Here is a 22,064-nt window from a genome sequence, read left to right on the forward strand (position 1 = left end):
AGGGTTCAGATTTTTGAGGGAGATTGAACCGTCTCCCATATTCTCGCACGGAACACGCCCTTAAATTTGTCTCTGATCCCCGATTTTTAATTTTTTTTCAATTTTGAAAAGTTTAGGTACCAAAAATGTTTTTATGAAGTTCTTGGTTTGCTCTTCATTTTAAATTCAAAGCTTTATTCTTGTTGCCTCGGCTTTTGACTAGACTTTTGACTCGGCTCCTAACTCGGCTTTCGACTCGGCTCTTGACTTGGCTTTCGACTCGGCTCTTGACTCGGCTTTCGACTCGGCTCCTAACTCGGCTTTCGACTCGGCTCTTGACTTGGCTTTCGACTCGGCTCTTGACTCGGCTTTCGACTCGGCTCTTGACTCGGCTTTCGACTAGGCTCTTGACTCGGTTCTCGGCTCGGGTTTCGGCTACCCTCGTCATTTCCCCCGCCCCCTTCAACTTCGATTTCAATTTCTGTATTTCTTACTGGCAATTCTTCGCATATAAACGAACCCACTATTCGTATTTCACCATCGGATCTAGGTGTGTACTGAAAGCGAATGTAACACGAGTCTTTCGGCGGCACTGGGTTTCTGAGCGGGAACTCTTTCTTACGTCTCATATAAGGTGCATCTACTTTGAAAACGCCTTTTGTCAACTCTATATCCAATTCGTTGTAATATTTAATTCTCAGATCCAACGTTTGACCTTTCTTATACGGCCCCTTCGAAACGACCTCTAATTCTGGCTCGTTAGCGTCTAATTCTACTGTAAACTTTTCAGCTGTCATGTCATTTTTCTTCTCAATGTGACAGAAAACTGTAAAAACAAGCGTGTTGTTGTCTTGCAAGTCCTTCAAAACTTGTTCTCGTTTTATTACACCCTGGTACGGACTATCTCTCGGTATGCTAATTTTTCGGCTATCATGCATAATTTCTCTCAAAATTTTCCCGTGATAAGTCACTAAATTGCAAGTCACAATTAAGTGCGCCTCGCAATTTTCGTCATGGTCGTCTAAAGATTTGATAAAAAATTGATATTTTAAGTCTTTGCTCATTCTAAACTCCTCGGGCAAATCACTTTTGATTTCAACTTGATCCTTGTTTTTTACTTCGTCGTAAATCGAGGGTCGCGTACCACAAGAAACGGCCATGAAAGTCTGTTTTCTTTCCTCAGCAGAACCCTCTTTGTACTTGTAGTTTCCAGTTACGTTGTCACTTGCGTCGCCGGCCACATCTGTCATCACGGCTTTCCCAATCTTCTTCGGATGGTTGTACACTTTTTTCAATTTGTACTTAATTTCCATCTTTTTCTTACACCACATAGCACAGTCGGCGTTCACTTCGGCGAACAGGAATCCAGCATCGTAAGGCATGTAACACTTGCCTTCTTTTATTGCATTAACTGACGCAGGGCCACATTGTTTCAGGCTGCCGCTGTCTTCTTGAGGCGTAGCATCGACCGCCTGCCAGCCTCCATACTTGTCTCCTAAATCTGGTCTTTTAAACCATGCTTCATTCCAGACATGAAAGTTCCACATTTTCTCGTGCTCTTGGCGTTTTCTTTCGCCATCATCGTACTCATATTTGATGTCGGATACCAGGTTCCCGTTGTCGTCATGAAGGGATCCCTTGCATGTGACACTTCGCGATGGGATCCCTAGACACCTCAAAGCAGTCGTCAGACATCCGGCAAAAACCCAGCACTGCCCATATCTTACGGCTCTGTTTTTTTTGAAGTATAGCCGGAATATTTCAACAGATCCTGTCCAGTGAGAAGGCCTCTTCCCGCCCCCATATTGTTCCGGATCCCAACATCCGTAAATCAATCCGTCATCATCGTTGCAGTTCACGATGGCACTTAAAGCACGAGAAACATTAACTGGACTAGCTTTGGCAGCCGGACTTAAACCTTTTGCTTTATTAAGCAAGTCCAAAACTGCATCTAAAATACCCGTTTCAAATTGCCCGTAAGTCCACCAATTGTATCGTTTCTCGCCTCTGTAAATTTTTCCACTTTCGTCTTTTATGTATTTTTGAATTCCATCTTTATCCTCCATATAACATGGGTCCTCCTCGCACCAAGGGTTGAACAAAATCACAACCCTAAATGGCGGCTCTTCATTCACGAATAATTTCCATTCACCCACAATGCAAGTCGCTGGTATTTTAACTCTTTTGCCCTCCGTGTCAAGTTTAAACCCGGCAACGTTTTCATCTTTATCGTCTTTTTCCAAGCAAACTTCGGTGACAGCTTTGTTGGATTTCCTGTCGTTATCATCTTTCGCTCTCGCGTTCTTAACTTTCACAAAAGCGACTCGATCTAGATCGACCAAAAAGTCAATGTAAAAACCACGACGAACAATAAGAAATTTCTCGTCAAACATATCTGTATGGTTTGCTTTCTTTACTTTTTCCACGTCAATAATTTTGTCCGGAATCGATTTCATGCTTTCGCTTTCGTCTATTTCACTTGGCAACGAACTTGGAGCTCGCCACTCGTGTTCATTATTCGCATTGATATCTGGAAGCGCATCTTCGCCGCCTAAATTTCGGCCTTGTTCCGGTCTGGCAAAACTCTCTCCTTCTCGCAAAGGTTGACTTCTTTTCTTGGAGCCTCTGGATGCTGCTGGTTCTGTACCGGCGTTCGAGCGATAGTTTGGATCTTCGTGTGGCATGTCATCACCTAGATAAGCATCGTTATTTTTATAGGATCGGAGAGTTTGTTTATTGTGAGTTCAATCAAAAGCAGCAATAGCACAAAATTTCGTTTTCAGCTCGTAGATTTTTTCTTAAAGCTCTTTCTTTGTTGCATTGCACTGTTTGTGCAATAAATCGGAAAATAAATGTATATGTACAAAATCAGCCATAAGTGTGCGAAAAAAATGAAAAATGTGACAAACTTTAAAAAAACAAATTGAGTACATTTATAGTGATAAGCATAATCAAAATGGTACTTCATAAACACTTTTTTGATTGATGCGAGGTAAAGTTTAGATATATGATCTATTGCACTGTGCAATAATAGCCAACTGCGACATCGGTTGTTTCACAAATGTCGCCTGATTTTTCAAAATAAAATCAAAATATGACGATTCGAAAGTGTACTTCATTTAACAATGTACTCACAAGTTGAAGAACTAGCAGAAAATTCGGCTTATTTCGTATATTTATTGCATCCTTTCAAATTGCTACCAGCGCCAGATCTATAAGCCAGGAGCAATTTCATATTTGAATTTTAGTGGTTAATTTAAGTTTTTTTACCCTTAAGAGAACCTCAAATGCGTGTCGATTGACGCCTCAAGAGCCAAAGTGTAAAAAAATAAATTTTTGAACACTTCACACAGTTTTGAACACTTCACACAGCATATTATTGAAATTTTTTAAATGATATCCTCAAAATTTGAAAAAAATGCCTTTCTAAATCCTATTTGTGATAATTATCATTGGAAAAAGGAAAAAACACTTTATTTTGTTTGTTTTAACCTTTGTATAAAAACAGAAAACACAGAAACTCATCTCCTAGACGATCTCAAAATTATTATATGAAGGTCTAAAAACTGATGAGTTAGTTTCTCTACATTTTTTTATGTAAAGCTCATCATAAAATCCAGTAAAATTGATTCATCGAAGTTAAATAATAAATTTTAAAATTTTCTGATTCTTTTATTGATTATTCTACAATAATACACTTTGGCTTTTGTCTTTGTCTTAACTCCGATCTTCGTTGTCATCGGTTAGCAAAAACAAGATTTAAACACATCCGACCGTATACAATAGTTAATACAGTCATGAAGTGTTCTTTTTAAAAACCTTTTTCTAATTTTTTCATTAATTTGATAATATTTAGTTTTCTACTGGTATAGTTTTTGTATTTATTTTTCCTTATTCGTAGAGTGTATGTTGTTTTTGATAATAAGAGTTCGAAACGTTCTGTTTTCGTAACCTGAAAAAATGTATTTTGATTAAAATCAAAACTTGGTAATACACTTTACCTGTGAGCAAAAAAATCGACTAGATTAATGATTATATGTTAATTTTGTGATCACAAGATAGTTAATTTCTTTGTTTTTAGTTTAGTTATGCAGTTGACGTTTGAATGGAACTAAAATGTTCTACTTTTACCTTCAGTTAATAAAAGCTTATTGCTCTTCATCCACATTGAAAAGCGCTGATTTTTGTCTGTCATTGATTTGCCTTAATCTATGTTCATGTCAAACAATGTGAGTCTCTTGCAAAAATGGTTATTTTCTTGCTGGTTTATACAACAAGAAGATTTTTCACGAAAAACTTGAAAAATAAGGACCTATAACCGAGCTCTAGGCACCCCTTATTTTATTGAACGCATCTTAAAAAACTCTTTTTCAATCATTACAAACTGGTATCTGTTTTAAAGATGCACTTTCAGAGCGCCATGTAATGGATGTCGAAATCTACGTCGATATTTTTGCAAAAAAAGGAGCAGTCAACAGATCAAAAAATTGATATAAGAAATTTGATATAATCAGCCTAAAATGCATAATTTGTCAATAGTAACCTTCAAAAGCAATTGTATCATAGTTTGTTCTGATTTTCAGCCTCATTTACTACAATGTATTACAAAAAAACATTCGTTTGCTGGCCTAACCCAAACGATGTATCCTTATAGAAAATTTAAGCATTTCCAATAATTGGTCAAAAATGAAACCATTTAAAAAAAAATCCAAAATTTTTGAAATCCAAGCGTTTTGATCTCGTAAAATTATACTAAAGGATTATACCCAAGAATTTATGGGGATGGGCAGTCGAAACCACACCCACCGAGTGTAGATTTTAGTTGGTTTTTCTTTTTTTTCCTTGCAAAACAAGTAAAAAATAGGACCGCTTGTTGAAACGCTTTATTTCGTTCGTGAACCGAACGGAATTGGAATTTTTTTAGAAAGTTGACTCCGTTTTTTTTTTTAAAAAAAATGGTGAATTTTTTGCTCCTGAAATGTTTGCTTGGTGGAGTTTTGAGGCCTTTTGCGCTTTAATGATAAATTTGCTTTATATATATATATCTATTTGTTTGCGATGTAATTTATCATACCTTCTGGTAAGTCCTGGTGGTGTTTAGCTTCCACAGGGCGAAAATGATCCGAATGGGTTCCTTGACCGGTTCCTCCGCTATTGCGGTTTCTTGAGACTGGTTCTGTAAATGCTGTGCTGGCTGCATTTCTAGCCGAAGGCTTCGGTTGGCTTCTTCTGCTGTCTCTGGGATTACCATTTGCAGCTGAGTTTGGTTTCGTACTGCCCGGTCGGTCAGGTGTAACCTGACTTGCCCTTGTTGGGTCGGGCTTCACATCTTGGTTGTTTCGGTACTCAGGATCATGCGTAGGCATGTCGTCTCCTTCGGGAAGCTCTTGATGATGCCGAGACTCCACGGGTTTGAAATGATCAGAGTGGGTTCCACGGGCAGATGCGTTGTTGTCATTTTCACGTGACACTGGTTCTGTGAAGGTTGTGCTAGCTCCACCTCGCGCTGAAGCTCCCGCACCGTCTTGATTGGTAGCTCCAAGATTCTCACCTTCATTGGGCTGAATAGTTCCATCCTCACCTCTTGAGGGTCTGCCAGCGTTGCCATGGTAGTTCGGATCTTCGGATGGCATGTCATCACCCTCTGGTAACTCTTGGTGATTTCGAGACTCTACCGGCCGGAAATGATCAGAATGAGTTCCTTGAGCTGATCCCCCACTATCAGGTGCCCGCGATACAGGCTCCGTGAAAGCAGTACTAGCTGCATTACGTGGAACTGGCTGAGCTGCACTTCCACGGTTTGTCTCGGGTTTTCCAGTGCCAAGACGATCGCCGGAAATTTGGCTCGCTCTGGTCGTATCCGGTTGCACATCAGCATTATTTCGATACTCGTTGTCTTCCGGAGGCATGTCATTTCCTTCTGGTAAACCCTCGTGATCTTCAGACTCCATTGGTCGAAAATTATCTGAATGTCTGCCACTAGCTGGGCCGCCTCCTTGATCTTGGTTCCTAGACACCGGTTCAGTAAATGTTGTGCTAGCACCAGTCCGCCGTCCCATAGCGTTGCCTTCTCTTTCTCCTGACTCGCTAAGATTATTGCTACTTTCCGCTTTGAAGGTATCAGAAGCAGCATTTGAGGGTCGGCCAGATCTTCCACCAGCCGTTGCGGCGGCGGGATCATCAGGCTCAGAATGCTTTATCGTCTCCACCTCGGTTCCTTCAGGAAGTGCACCTTGGTCCTCGCCTTCAACCGATTTGAAATGCTCGCTGTGTGCTCCCTGGCTTTCACTTGGTCCAGATTGCCGTTTGCTAGCTGATGCATTTCCTGTAGGTTCTGCTCCTGCATCTCTTACTGTATCATCAAAACTCTGGGCCTTCTCGGATATAGGGTCATCCGGCCCAGGTTCCCCAGTCGGTTCTGCAGGCTCAGTGGGGGGTTTGTTTTCACCTTCATAGCCAGGTCGTTTTTCTAAGCCAGATAAGTCTTCAGCTGATGCCATTGAGTCGTTTTTAGCCATAGTGCGCATTTCAGAATCTCCATAATACTCGCTATCATCTGGTTCAGACAGACTGTACTCCAAAATTCCATATTTGGGACCTGTAGATCCGGTTTTTTTGCTTCGCTTTGAAGTAGCTCCACTTTTGCGACGTCTAGACGATGTCACAGAACCACGGGGTTTTACCTCGGCTGTTCCCAGTGAATCTCTCTTTTCAGAGAGATTGTCATCATCATCGTTGTCATCGCCTTCAACCTCTTTTCCATCTTTTTCATTTTCCGCATTTGGTGCCATACGAGGTGACGGTTGGCTGACAACGGAAGTTCTTTGAGGGGTTGTCTGGTAATCCGAATGGCTACCTTGGGGTTCGGGTCCCTGTGATGGTCGTTGACTCGCGGGATCATCAGGATCTCCTGGTTGTGGAACTTGAGATGGTCGCTGACTTGGCGTTCCCTTCGAGGGATCATTCGGATCACCTGGTTCTTGAACTTGCGATGTTCGCTGACTTGGCGTTCCCTTCGAGGGATCCTTAGGATCTCCTGGTTCTGGATCACCCGTTGATTTATCGGGAGGTGCTGTCTCTTGTTTGCTGGGACGAACAGATCCGTATCCTCCTTGTGTTGGAGGCGTGTCTCTGAAATGCTCTTGAGCAGGGTGCATTGACTCTTTTGCACTACTAGGAACAGTTCCAGATTTATTTGATAACGGTCCGTAATGGGTTGACCTATTAGTCCCCTGACTATGAGGATCTGATTTAACCTGAGCTGTAGAGTCTTGACTAGGAACACCAAGTGATTTACTCGGATCAGACCCGCCTTTCGATTTTGATGAGTGTTTCTTTGATTCAGTTACAGCAGAACTTCTTTCAAGTGCAGTACCTCCAGCGGCCGATCCATAGGGAGCTGTTCCATCTGCAGCAATGCCCTCAGCAGCCGACCCATATGGAGCTGTTCCATCTGCAGCAGTGCCCTCAGCTGCTGTTCTCTCTGCAGCCGACCCATAGGGAGCTGTTCCATCTGCAGCAGTGCCCTCAGCCGCTTTTCCCTCAGCGGCCGACCTATAGGGAGCTGATCCATCTGCAGCAGTTCTCTCAGCTGCTGTTCCCTCAGCTTCTGACCCATAGGGAGCTATGCCATCTGCAGCAGTGCCCTCAACTGCTGTTCCCTCAGCAGCCGACCCATAGGGAGCTGTTCCATCTGCAGCAGTGTCCTCAGCTGCTGTTCCCTCAGCAGCTGACCCATAGGGAGCTGTTCCATCTGCAGCAGTGCCCTCAGCTGCTGTTCCCTCGGCAGCCGACCCATAGGGAGCTGTTCCATCTGCAGCAGTGCCCTCAGCTGCTGTTCTCTCTGCAGCCGACCCAGAGGGAGCTGTTCCATCTGCAGGAGTGCCCTCAGCTGCTGTTCCCTCAGCATCCGACCCATAGGGAGCTGATACATCTGCAGCAGTTCCCTCATATGCTGTTCCCTCAGCTGCTGACCCATAGGGAGCTATGCCATTTGCAGCAGTGCCCTCAGCTGCTGTTTCCCCAGCAGCTGACCCATAGGGAGCTGTTCCATCTGCAGCAATGTCCTCAGCTGCTGTTCCCTCAGCAGCCGACCCATAGGGAGCTGTTCCATCTGCAGCAGTGCCCTCAGCTGCTGTTCCCTCAGCAACCGACCCATAGGGAGCTGTTCCATCTGCAGCAGTGCCCTCAGCTGCTGTTCCCTCAGCTGCTGACCCATAGGGAGTTGTTGCATCTGCACCAGTGCCCTCAGCTGCTGTTCCCTCAGCAGCCGACCCATAGGGAGCTGTTCCATCTGCAGCAGTGCCCTCAGCTGCTGTTCCCTCAGCTGCCGACCCATAGGGAGCTGTTCCATTTGCAGCAGTGCCCTCAGCTGCTGTTCCCTCAGCTGCCGACCCATAGGGAGCTGTTTCATCTGCAGCAGTGCCCTCAGCTGCTGTTCCCTCAGCTGCCGACCCATAGGGAGCTGTTCCATCTGCACCAGTGTCCTCAGCTGCTGTTCCCTCAGCAGCCGACCCATATGGAGCTGTTCCATCTGCAGCAGTGACCTCAGCTGCTGTTCCCTCAGCTCCCGACCCATAGGGAGCTGTTCCATCTGCAGCATTGCCCTCAGCTGCTGTTCCCTCAGCTGCCGACCCATAGAAAGCTGTTCCATCTGCAGCAGTGCCCTCAGCTGCCGACCCATAGGGGGCTGTTCCATTAGCAGCAGTGGCCTCAGCTGCCGAACCATAAGGAGCTGTTCCATCTGCAGCAGTGCCTTCAGCTGCTGTTCTTTCAATTGCCGACTCATAGGGAGCTGATCCATCTGCAGCAGTGCCCTCAGCAGCTGTTCCCTCAGCTGCGGACCCATAGGGAGCTGTTTCATCTGCAGCAGTGCCTTCAGCTGCTGTTCCCTCAGCTGCCGATCCATAGGGAGCTGTTCCATCTGCAGCATTGCCCTCAGCTGCCGACCCATAAGGAGCTGTTCCATCTGCAGCAGTGCCCTCAGCTGCTTTTCCTTCAGCAGCCGACCCATAGGGAGCTGTTTCATCTGCAGCAGTGCCCACAGCTGCTGTTCCCTCAGCTGCCGACCCATAGGGAGCTGTTTCATCTGCAGCAGTGCCCTCAGCTGCCGACCCATAAGGAGCTGTTTCATCTGCAGCAGTGCCATCAGCTGCTGTTCCCTCGGCTGCCGACCCATAGGGAGCTGTTCCCTCTGCAGCAGTGCCCTCAGCTGCTGTTCCCCCAGCTGCCGACCCATAGGGAGCTGTTTCCTCTGCAGCAGTGCCCTGAGCTTCTGTTCCCTCAGCTGCCGACCCATAGGGAGCTGTTACATCTGCAGCAGTGCCCTCAGCTGCTGTTCCTTCAGCTGCCGACCCATAGGGAGCTGTTTCATCTGCAGCAGTGCCCTCAGCCGCTGTTCCCTCAGCAACCGATCCATAGGGAGCTGTTCCGTCTGCAGCAGTGCCCTCAGCCGCTGTTCCCTCAGCTGCCGACCCATAGGGAGCTGTTCCATCTGCAGCATTGCCCTCAGCTGCCGACCCATAAGGAGCTGTTCCATCTGCAGCAGTGCCCTCAGCTGCTTTTCCTTCAGCAGCCGACCCATAGGGAGCTGTTTCATCTGCAGCAGTGCCCACAGCTGCTGTTCCCTCAGCTGCCGACCCATAGGGAGCTGTTTCATCTGCAGCAGTGCCCTCAGCTGCCGACCCATAAGGAGCTGTTTCATCTGCAGCAGTGCCATCAGCTGCTGTTCCCTCGGCTGCCGACCCATAGGGAGCTGTTCCCTCTGCAGCAGTGCCCTCAGCTGCTGTTCCCCCAGCTGCCGACCCATAGGGAGCTGTTTCCTCTGCAGCTGTGCCCTGAGCTTCTGTTCCCTCAGCTGCCGACCCATAGGGAGCTGTTACATCTGCAGCAGTGCCCTCAGCTGCTGTTCCTTCAGCTGCCGACCCATAGGGAGCTGTTTCATCTGCAGCAGTGCCCTCAGCCGCTGTTCCCTCAGCAACCGATCCATAGGGAGCTGTTCCGTCTGCAGCAGTGCCCTCAGCCGCTGTTCCCTCAGCTGCCGACCCATAGGGAGCTGTTCCATCTGCAGCAGTGCCCTCAGCTGCCGATCCATAAGGAGCTGTTCCATCTGCAGCAGTGCCCTCAGCTGCTGTTCCCTCAGCTGCTGACCCATAGAGAGCTGTTCCCTCTGCAGCAGTGCCCTCAGCCGCTGTTCTCTCAGCTGCCGACTCATAGGGAGCTGTTCCCTCTGCAGCAGTGCCCTCAGCTGCCGACCCATAAGGAGCTATTCCATCTGCAGCAGTGCCCTCAGCTGCTTTTCCCTCAGCTGCTGACCCATAGGGAGCTGTTTCATCCGCAGCAGTGTCCTCAGCTGCTGTTCCCTCAGCTGCCGATCCATAGGGAGCTGTTCCATCTGCAGCAGTGCCCTCAGCCGCTGTTCCCTCAGCAACCGATCCATAGGGAGCTGTTCCGTCTGCAGCAGTGCCCTCAGCCGCTGTTCCCTCAGCTGCCGACCCATAGGGAGCTGTTCCATCTGCAGCAGTGCCCTCAGCTGCCGATCCATAAGGAGCTGTTCCATCTGCAACAGTGCCCTCAGCTGCTGTTCCCTCAGCTGCTGACCCATAGAGAGCTGTTCCCTCTGCAGCAGTGCCCTCAGCCGCTGTTCTCTCAGCTGCCGACTCATAGGGAGCTGTTCCCTCTGCAGCAGTGCCCCCAGCCGCTGCTTCCTCAGCTGCCGACCCATATGGAGCTGTTCCATCTGCAGCAGTGCCCTCAGCTGCTGTTCCCTCAGCAACTGACCCATTGAGAGCTGTTCCATCTGCAGCAGTGCCCTCAGCCGCTGTTCCCTCAGCTGCCGACCCATAGGGAGCTGTTCCATCTGCAGCAGTGCCCTCAGCCGCTGTTCCCTCAGCAACCGATCCATAGGGAGCTGTTCCATCTGCAGCAGTGCCCTCAGCCGCTGTCCCCTCAGCTGCCGACCCATAGGGAGCTGTTCCATCTGCAGCAGTGCCCTCAGCTGCTGTTCCCTCAGCAACCGACCCATAGGGAGCTGCTCCATCTGCAGCAGTGCCCTCAGCCGCTGTTCCCTCGGCTGCCGACCCATAGGGAGCTGTTCCATCTGCAACAGTGCCCTCAGCTGCTATTCCCTCTGCTGCCGACCCATAGGGAGCTGTTCCATCTGCAGCAGTTTCCTCAGCCTTCGACCCGTATCGATCAGCGCCACTGGCGCCTGTTTGTTGTTCTGCTTCTGACGCTTTTCGTGACTCATTGTGATTCGTTTCTGCGTTTGTGGCAGATGCGTAAGTTGAGCCAGCGTCGATTGTACTCAGTTTTTTGTTTCTAATTTCATCTGGGTTTTGGTATGTGTACATGTATGTGTAGGCAGAGGAGTCTGTGTCGGCTGGTTTTTCAGGTTCGGTATGTGTTGTTTTGTAATAATCTTCGCGTTCTGTACCCGAAGACTGACTGTTATTCTTTGAAGGTGTTGATTTGCTCCCCTTGACTTCTGTGGGAATCTGGCTCCCCGATCCCTTGTATTGGGAGCCGTCTTGGGTTCTCGGGGTTTCAGTTTGAACCTGACTTCCTTTTTGGTACTCTTGAGATCCTCCTTCATTGCCCAATTGCTGACTAGCCACTTGAGACCCTTGAAACTGAGACCCATATTTGGTTCCTGGTGGTTCCGTGGGTATTTGGCTTCCATACTGGTTCTGGGACCCTGATTTAGTTCCTGGAGGTTCCGTGGGTGCTTGACTTCCATACTGGTTTTGGGATCCTGATTTACTTCCCGGAGGTTCCGTGGGTACTTGACTTCCATACTGGTTCTGGGATCCTGATTTAGTTCCAGGAGGTTCCGTGGGTACTTGACTTCCATACTGGTTCTGGGATCCTGATTTAGTTCCCGGAGGCTCCGTGGGTACTTGACTTCCATACTGGTTCTGGGATCCTGATTTAGTTCCCGGCGGTTCCGTGGGAACTTGACTTCCATACTCGTTTTGGGATCCTGATTTACTTCCCGGAGATTGTGTGGGTACTTGACTTCCATACTGGTTCTGTGATGCTGATTTACTTCCCGGAGGTTTCGTGGGTACTTGACTTCCATACTGGTTCTGGGATCCTGATTTAGTTCCAGGAGGTTCCGTGGGTACTTGACTTCCATACTGGCTCGGAGGTTTCCATGATTCTTCTTCAGCCATTGGTGCTTCAGTTGGATTCGTAGTACTAGGCGGAACCGTATTCGTTGGCGGAGTTCTGTAGGTAAAACCTTTGGATTCACTACTACCAGACCGATCTGAATTATAAGTTTTCGACTTCCATGAACCGTTACTCTTGGCTGTTCCAGATTTCTCCGTCGCTGAATCTTTTTTTGAATTTTCGGCATATGGATCCACTGAGCCGTATGGATGGGTCGCTGGGCCGCCATCTGGAGGATCAGACTCTTTGCGGTTTTTGAAGTAGGTGTAAGGTGTTTTAGCCGAATCGTTCACACCGCCGACATCAACACCTCTAACCTGTCCGTCGTGTTTCATCGGATCTTCGTCAATTTCATCTTCATTTGTGAACCGAGACGACTTGGTTGTCGCTGAATTCTTTTTTGTCGTGTCGTTTTCAGCCTCGGCTACATCTTCGTCGTCAACGTCGTCGTATTCGCTGTTACCCTCTTCGGGCCCGTCGATTTCTTCGTATTCCGAGCCATCCTCGGCTTCTTCGTCCCCGGTTTCAGCGTCGGTCGCTCGCTCGGTACCCGATGCATCTGTGGCTTCTGAAGCTTCAGTTCCCCGCTTCTTGTTTTTCTTGGGAGGCATTTGAACTATTTTTTTTCGGTTTGTGGGTTTTTAGTTTTTTCGTCTCGACTAAACAAAAACAAATCAAGCACGGGGTATCTAATTGTACTATATTTCTTTAGATGGCTCTCTTTTCCACTCTCTCGATCCCCCCCCCCCCCACACACACACACACACAGACGACAATTTGTAACAGGCGAAAATTTTTAATAGGCGACAATTTGGAACAAGCGACAATTCGTAACAAGCGACAATTTATAACAACAGACAACTCGTAACAAGGCATTAGCAAGTAGAAGATGCGTGCTCGCGAGGCTCCGCTAACATCCGGCGCAGCTTGAGAGGAATGCTGCGCGTCAACCTGTTTTACCCGCTTAATCTAAAGTTACGAGTTGTCGTCGCTTCTTACAAACAGTCGCCTTTTACGAATTGGCGCCTCACGAAAAACATTTAGTCTCTTTATTTGGCTAAAAAGTTTTGTAAGCTACCCTGAATTTCAGTTATGAAAAGGTTTTAGCATTGTCATAGTGAAATGAAACTTATGAAAGTGAACAATTTCATAAAACTCTGAAAAATTTCAAAAAAATAAAGGATTTGTTCATCAAACCTTACATCGTAACCTTGTGCTTTCAGCCATATTTATTGTAATTATGGCCGTGTATTTATGGTTTTTTTTTTATAGCATGATGGTTTTTTTTATATATTTTTAAATATAGAAACTATGGCTAAGTATTTATGGTACGAAGTATTTATAGTAAGTTTGGCTAAAAGCGAAATGCGTAAGGTTACGAAGAAAAGTATGAAGAAAAAATCAGTTAACTTTTGAAAAATTGTTCACTTTCATAATTTTCAGTTCACTGTGACAAAGTTAAAAAAACTTTTTCATAATTGAAATTCAAATGTGTTGGATGTGGAGAGTAGCCTCTAAATTTTTTAAGCCATATAAAGAGTCGGCATCTTTTTCGTGAGGCTATAACAATAGAATAAAAGAAGCTGGAAAAAAGAAAAGAAATAGAAAAATTGGAAATGGTAGGGGGAGGAGGAAAAGAGCCAAAATTTAACAAAAAAACTAGTCTAGTCTACTTTGTTAAAAAAGCAAGAGATCCAGCTTCAGTTCATGAAGAATCGTCTTGAGCTCGAAGTTTTGGCTCTTTTCCAGTTCCCCCCCCCTTTCAAAATACCGAGTTTTATGTTTGTTTTACGTGTTATTACGGCTAAATGCGTGATGTTACGCTGTAAAGTATGAAGAACAAATCTGTTCAGAATTGTCGATTTGTTCACTACGCCAAATTTCATTGCATTGTGTCAACGTTAAATAGACTTTTCAAAATTGAATTTGAAAGGGGGGGAACTGGAAAAGAGCCGAAGTTTTTGTCGAGGAAAGTCAGAAGGAGCCGAATACCTAATGAAGCTGTATAACTAGAGGACGCGGCTCTTTTTCCGTTTCCCCTCACCTGCAAATTTTTCCATGTAAATTTGTTGACCACATTGTTCGATTGTTATAAAAATTTACATACAGACTAATAAGGCCACGACAATCATATTTGGTCTTCATACTCAACCTCGTAAAACCACTCGTTACACTAATATGTTGAAGCTCGGGTGAGGTGGGGGGGGGGGGGGGAGTAAAAAGAGCCGAGGACGCTTTGAAAATCAGTGGGTTTCGTCGGAATAGGTCTAAATTGACAATGGCAACTCAAGACACTCAATCTGAAGAAGGCGAACTAAGAATTGCATGAACACTAGATGGCCAGCTCAACTACTGGTTGAGACCCTATTGTCGGATCAAATGATCAAATTGGATCCTAATTTGTATCAAGTTTTGAAGTACCGTTTAGGAGAAACTTGACTATTGTGCAGACTGCTCATCTGAATGAGAAATTGTTTGAAAGCGCATGCATCTCAATTCATGATGCAAGCTCTCCAATTACCGCACCCTCAATTTGAATTTGCCGCATACCAAGGTATATAGCTCTAACAAAACTCAGGTACAGTTAGATCCGACTACTTTCTGAAGCCAGAAACTAATTATGCGGAGTAGTATCTATCAGATTAATCTCACCCCAAGCAATTGGCAGATCGCTCACGGGTCGTTGTCTCCTTTATTCTTAGTACATTTTTTTGCCAGCCAATTTCAAACCGAACAGTTTCTCATACGAAAGCCTCAATTTTCGCATTCTCTCGCTTCACTCATTTTTTTCGAGCAAACAAGGATGGTTCTTCGGTTATCCAGTGGAGAAACAACGTTTTTTGTTGAGTACACAAACAGATATCTACATCTAATGACAAAAGGCTTAGTCGCATCTCAGGTGTGTGAAAAGAAGTGCACCCCACCAGCCGCTGCTACAATTTCCAAGCCAACCACAAATCAAGCTATGGTTAAAGATTTAACACAGCCTGAAAATTCCATTACCAGATTGAAAATTTTCTTCAAACTCCATACGTCATAATGTCGAATTGACCTACCTTAGAGCTCTTGTTTCAGGAAAGTGAACAAAACAATCGCGAAATTTGCCGACAATGACGCTTTTTACACAAATGCTCTGAGAAACCTATCGAAGAATTTTTAACAGCCAGAGAGAGAAAACATCAGAAAACATCAGAAAAACATCATCAGTTTTGCTTCGTGTATATCAAAACTTGTCGCCTTTTTGGAATTGCTCGGAAAAGTACGTCAGTCTTGAATCAGTCAAATTATTCCTAAACTGCAACCCAATCAGGGGCGGATTTAGGGGGGGGGGGGCGGACGCCCCTTCCCCTCAGGGATTTGACCCCCTGCCGACCCAAAGGGTCCCCCCTTTGATACTTTTTCAGAAATCCATTTTTGGCCGACCGACCCTAAAATTTTTCTAAAGGCGCCTTTGGCGCCAATAAATGCTATTTTTGAGGGGGAGCGCGCGCCAAAAAAACGCATTTTTTTTGTCAAAATTTTTCAAAAAGTGCCCAAAAACGGCTTTTTGACTGTTTTTTCAAAAATATGCCTGCGGCGCAGAAAATTGTGCCAAAATAAGGGCAAAACAGTGCTTTAGGAAAGCGCGAAAAATAAAAATCATTTTGGTCGACCTAAAAAAAAAAAAGGTCGTCAAAATTTTGGAAAATTTTTTGAAAATCCGCCCCCCCCCCCTCGAGAAAATCCTAGATCCGCCCCCTGAACCCAATATGGAAGAGTTCTAATCTCTACACTCAAATGGAAGATGTTGAAAACCACCAACAAAAACCAACAACGCACTTTTTTTTCTTGAGCTGCCACAAAGTCGACAAGCCGACATACTCTGTCTGGCATTCGTAGTGAAAAATCGTGCTGTGTTTGTAGAAAAACCGCATCTCAACGGGTTCAGTGCGGCCCTCAAAACAATTCGTACGAATCAAATTTTGCGGAGATGACCAAAAACCAGCAATGGCAGCAGGCCGGATTGCGAAATCATAAGAAAAAATATGTTGTTAAAATGTGCTACCTAAAGTTTTATCTCAACGCCGTTGATCAAGGAAGGCATCAGTAACGAAATAGTGACAATACAATTTCGAACACTACCAGTCCACGAAATTGCTGCAAACCAGCGATTTCGTTGCCTCAAATCACTGATTTGTAGTTGGTAAAAAATAGCAAGAGTTCTTCCAGTACTTGGAAAAAAGCTCATGAGTTGTGGTTCAAGAAACAATTGGAAAATGGTTCAAGGTTTAAGGTTCGTTTTGTACCCACTGACGGATCTCACCAAGTCTCGCACTACATTTACTTTCAGCTGGTTAATAAGTAGATATTCGGTTGAACGGCTTCGATGTGATGGAGTCCGTCTTCACTCACCTGTTCGATCTGAACGTGTTCGCTGAATTCGATCAAAAAGAATACACGTTTAAAGTAAAGCTGGTTGTCAAACAAAATTTGAGCGTTGGTTCCAAAACAGTAGAGTTTCTTATATTTCATTTTATGCCTCCTTGGTTCGACTTGTCTCTTGAAAATTATTCAGAGAAGGAAAATTGAACCTAAAGAGCAATACGCTTCAAACTCGTACGACCATGATCTAAATCTTGAACAATTTGGCACGATTTGGCTCGTTTTTACGGGGCATCACAATTTCGAAGCTAATAACAATTTAACTGGCTTCTTTTCGGTCTGTATCTGCTGCAAAAAAATTACTTGTGGTGTTTAGGCAGGTCTTAGGATGATTTTAACATGTTGACAGGTCGGATTGCAAGAAGTCGAGCAGTTTTCGTCGCGTTTTTAGACGCCGACAATATAAATGAGAAAAGTTTCTTACAATATTTTAGGTATACCATCGGAATATTCTTCTTTAATTTGTGCTTGTTATGCTCTACGCAAAACAGTTCTCGATCATAAAGATCGTTATCTCGAAACAGTTAAAAATGTGCTAAGGGTTTTCTGCATAGATGAGTACCCTGGCTACGTAAAAAATCCAAAATCTCTTTAAAATTAAGTCGCAGTTTGATAGATCTGCTAAAATTAGCTGGTCTCAATTTATCAACTTGTTGATAATGATCCAGTTTTGCCAACTGAACTAAACCTTATTAAAGCCAAAGCTAGTGGCACTGAAAAATCTTTACGTATCTAACACTCTGAAAAACGCATCGCATTTTTTAAGTCTCAAACGGAAGCACGGTTACCCGTACCTTGTTTATAAGCAGAGGAGTTAATCGCGAAATCAATAATTGTTTACAAAGCAATCCTAATTTTTGTGTCGTTCGTAATCGACCCATTGGTCGTTTTGGGTCGTTCGTAATCGACTTTCAATTGCAATGTTGAAAATCTAGCCTTTGCCGACCAAGTGAATAAAGGTTACAAGCTAGTATGGGAGGTTTAAAGCTAGTTGATTCACGTTCTGCAGCTGAAACTTTGTTTCAGAAAGTTCTGGATTATATCACGTCTCCTGATGGCAGCCGTTAGAAACCAAACTCTTTTTCTATTTTGTTTTATGCTTTATTTAATCAGCTTAGGTCTCTTGAAAATTGTTAAGCGAGAAAAATGAACCTTAAAGAACAATACGCTTCAAATCCGCACCACCCTTATCCAGAACCAAATAAGTCATGCAAAGCTTGGCGCGCTCACAGCTTTCTCCCCAACTTGAGCGCAAACCGCTAAATAATTCCCTTCTTGTCTGTCTTGATCTGCTGCAGAAGCTGTTTTTTTTCTTGTTTAGTCAGGTGTTGTTTAAAGTATGATGTTTCAGCAGCTAGGATTGCAACAAATCTAGCCATTTTTGTTGCGTTGTTAGTGCCTAGAGGATTTTTTTGATGAGAGTGTATTTCAATACACCAGGTAATTTCTCCATTTTTTGCTAATTATGCTCATCGCCGAACAGCCGTTGATCACCAAGATCGTTATCTCCAATCCGTTCAAGCAGTCCGTAATGATTTTTACGTGGATGACTACCTTGGCTTCTTGAAAATCCGGAAACGATTTGAAAATTAAGCCGCAATTTTATCAATAATACGATTTAGTTGAGTTGACAAAATCCGGATTAATATCAACAAACTTCGAAAAGTTGAACCCTCCTAAAAGGAGAGGATTGATAAATTATCAATCGTCTCGATTTAGGAGGGTTCAACTCATCGAAATTTGTTGATATAAATCCGGATTTGTCAATTCAACTAAATCGTATTATCGCCAATGCTAGTTACACTAAAAATCCTTTTAAAAAATGTTCTGCACCAAACACTGCAGAAAATTTTGCATGTTCTAGATCTGAACAGGAACCTTGTCACTGTTACGTACATTGTAAGCAGAAGAGTTAGTCGCGATTTCAACGACTGTTTACACAGCGATCAGTTCTAATATGTATAACGTTCGCGTTCGACCCAATAGTTGTTGTCGCTTCTCAAACCTGCGGGGATGCATATTAATCGAAGATATTCTCTTATCTGGCATTTGAGTTGTCAGCACCGAAACGACTCATTGCCGAACGAGTTGTGCTGCAGATTGATTTAGTTGTACTCAAGTGTGCCAATTTTAAAACGATTCACGACCCTTGCTGCTTTTTGACATGTCAGTGGATGATTTTAACTTACCCAACTCATCTGTGACAGCTGATTGGATCTTTTTTGTTCTGTTGCGCTATTTTACGCTCAGACAAAACGCCCTTGCTACAAGTCAATTAGTGGTCGTCCTTGGCAATGCACGAGTTGCCATAATGAATTTTCTTTCGATTTCAAAACTGGAACTTCAAGCTGTCTTTTTGCTACTCGTCTAAATGGTGAGATCAAGAAGGCTTTCTTACTGAGCATGTTGATTGCAATCATTAAGTCCTCTAGTGGTTGAACTCGACGAAAAAATATCCCGCGTTCGTTGCCAATCGGGTAGCCGCAATATCAGAGTTGACAGCATTTTACCGATGGTTTCTTGTCTTGTTAGCGATGCCACCGCTGACTCCTACCAGAAAAGTAGTTGAGTCAACGGGCCATCTTTCTTGACATTTTTGTTAGACCCTTTAGGTCACTTAGGGGAAAATAGAAAAAACTTGCCTGAAACGTTCGTTCTTTGATTTGATTGAGGGCATAGAGGTTTTCAACTAATTTTGACTTTGCTGGGGAAAAGAATAGTTCGTTCTCCAAGATCAAGATGAAGCGCGAGGTCGCGTTCAGGTTGAGACTCTTAAATAGGCATGGTTTTTTCCAAACCTCTGATAAAACCATAATCGGAAATTGTTACCGCAGAAGAAGAAAAAAAATTATGTAGTTCTCTCTGCAGGTTGAATTCCAGTCGAATGTACACAATTGGTTACGGAAAAACAAGTGGAAAAGTCCAGCCGTAAATCTTCACATTTGCTTTTCACCAGAACAAATGGTTTAGTCAGATCTACGGGCCGTACTCTGTGTCTCTCTGCAACTTGTTTCGATAACTTTCAATCAGTGTTTTTCCGATTGTTTCTCTACCTTCTTCACAATAATCACGATCATCAATTATTTGTCTATATCTCCGCTCCGTTTTTTATCAGCAATTTGTTGTACTACAAGTGAGATCTGTGTTAGGAGCTATTGAAACGGAGTCAAATAAAAAGCTGAAAATGCAAAAAACCAAAAGGCGTTACACCAAAGATGTGTGATCCCCTTGAGTGCTTTGGTTACCGCCTGCTGCCGTTGTTGAACTGTGGAGTTGACTGTTTCGGACTGTTTTCAGGATTTCTTTTTACATGTTTATGATCCGCTCAATTCAGATTGAGTTGGTTTCATCCGAGTAAACAAATTCATGTGTGACGGCTGTCGAGCGCTTTATATCTGGGCGAGGAAAACCCTCGGTAATTTGGACGGACACTGACACGAACTTCTTAGGAGCTATGCCTAGCACAGATCTTTATGCATAGCTTCTGATATGCATAAAGATAGGAATGCAGAAACTCCACAATCGTTTTTCAGTAGCATTGACTTATAGGAATGAAACAATATTGACTTATGACCTTTAACTTTTTAAAAGATATCAAAAACAATGGGGTTAAACAAAGGTTGTGGATTTTGACTTAAGCCACTTTAATGGAAAAAGAATGATGAGAAATTCGTCTTATATTTAAACATCGAGACGTACTAGTATAAAAGGTTATGAGCGATTGAAGCTTCCAAGTACCAAAATCTTGATGGATTCCCAACAAAAAAATGCTCATTTTCAAAGGAAAACCCGAAAATTTTCCTGTATGGTGTGATTGATTCCTAGCTCATATTGAAGCTAAAAACCTAGGTGTAGAATCTGAAAAAAATAGCGAAGTCAACAGAGATGCTGTTCTGAGGAAGTTGTATCAGGAAATCATTATGCAACTTAATGATGCTACTATGCACATGAATGATCATTAATCAGAATAACAGGAATGGATTCGAAAAATGGAAATACTTGCAAAAAAACATTTGAGCAGATTCGAACCAGCCAAATTATTGTGCTTTGGCAAGAGTGAATGGAACTCAAGAAAAACGGTGAATCGATGATAGATTTTCTAAACAAAGTGGACAATCTGCATAGATTGTGTTCAAAGGACAATCTGCATATAAAAAGATCAGCGACAACCTGAAAAAAGCCATAGTTTTTAAAGCATTGCCACAAAATACGACTCATTCATAGCTGCAATACAGTTCCAGCAGATATCGTATCTACAATTAAAAGAGCGACTGATTGAACGATCACTTGAGTGGAGCTCAAACAAACAAGATACGAGTTCTACGACGTCCATTGCGGCTCCAGCGATTCATAGAACTGGCCGAGGACGATACAATGGAGGAACTGGACAAGGAAACAAAAAACCTTGTACTGTAAAAAGTGTGGATGTGTGTATCATTCACACTTCTGACATTTCCTATGCAAAGTAGTTTGCAAACAAGCAGAAGTCGAGCAACCGTTTCTCTGGGTGGTTTCTCTGGGTTTGCACTAACTGCAATTTCAAATGGCTCGATGGATAGACATTGTTATAGACTGTTGATGCACGAACCATATCATTTCAGACAAATCAAAGTTCAAGACGCTTTCTATGCTGGAAGGGGACGGAAGTGCGATATTTATTACTAATGGGGATGGGAGGCAACAGCGAGTACAAGGTGTTGGAAAAGTTTGCCTCCCATTCTACGATCGTAATAAAGCTAAGTACACGTTTAATCTCCAGCGCGCATTGTATGTGCAGAGCTTCAAATTTCTTTTGATATCAGTTTCACTTCTAGTTAAGCAAGGAAACACGGTGATTTTAAACCAAAATCCGCATATACGTATGGGACAACAAAAATTTTATTTTATTGAAAGAGATGGTATTTTTTGGTTTTAACATAGTGCAGAAGAGCCGAATATGTCGGCATTGTCTATTGCTAAGCGGCATGCAACGTTTTCACATGCAAATTGTGAAACATTGAAGAAAACTGCAAATCAAGCAGTAAAAGGCATGGTTATTTCCGGTTCATTGGCAACCGATAAGTGTACTACGTGTTCAGAATGTAAGATATCTACGTCTGACATATCTTAAAACCCTCTAAAAGTTAGGGCAATTCAAAAATTTGAACTGGTCCACAGTGACATTTGTGGACCTTTTCCGGAATCATTGCATGGAAACAAAATGCAGTATCTTTTATTGACGATTTTTCAAGGTATGCAACAGTATATTTTATGGCCTCTAAAGGCGATTCGTTAGCAAAATTAGAACTTTTTTCATAATACGGTTGTCCAACCATGTAATGTAACTGGATTTACACTCAGGTCAGATAATGGCGGGGAATATATCTCACGCAAATTTCAAAGTTTTTTCCAAGAATAAGAGTATTGACAGCAATTTATAAGTCCTTATTCTCCTCATCAAAATGGTATAGCCGAACGCTAATGGCCAACGATTTTTGACAATGCACGGGCTC

At 43.9% G+C, this 22,064-nt stretch overlaps 2 protein-coding genes across 2 annotated transcripts; both read right to left on the minus strand.

Moving 5' to 3' along the window:
* Positions 1 to 290: 290 nt before the first annotated feature.
* Positions 291 to 2,663, minus strand: LOC134854842 (coagulation factor XIII A chain-like). Its single transcript, XM_063871201.1, has one exon. It carries the CDS (start codon positions 2,661 to 2,663, stop codon positions 291 to 293), a length of 2,373 nt encoding a protein of 790 aa, XP_063727271.1.
* Positions 2,664 to 5,024: 2,361 nt separating this feature from the next.
* Positions 5,025 to 12,761, minus strand: LOC134854844 (mucin-12-like). The gene has a single exon (XM_063871202.1). The coding sequence runs from the start codon at positions 12,759 to 12,761 to the stop codon at positions 5,025 to 5,027; it is 7,737 nt and encodes a 2,578-aa protein (XP_063727272.1).
* Positions 12,762 to 22,064: the final 9,303 nt, after the last annotated feature.

This window comes from Symsagittifera roscoffensis, chromosome 9 (assembly GCF_963678635.1).
Source record: "Symsagittifera roscoffensis chromosome 9, txSymRosc1.1, whole genome shotgun sequence".
Taxonomy (NCBI): domain Eukaryota; kingdom Metazoa; phylum Xenacoelomorpha; order Acoela; family Convolutidae; genus Symsagittifera; species Symsagittifera roscoffensis.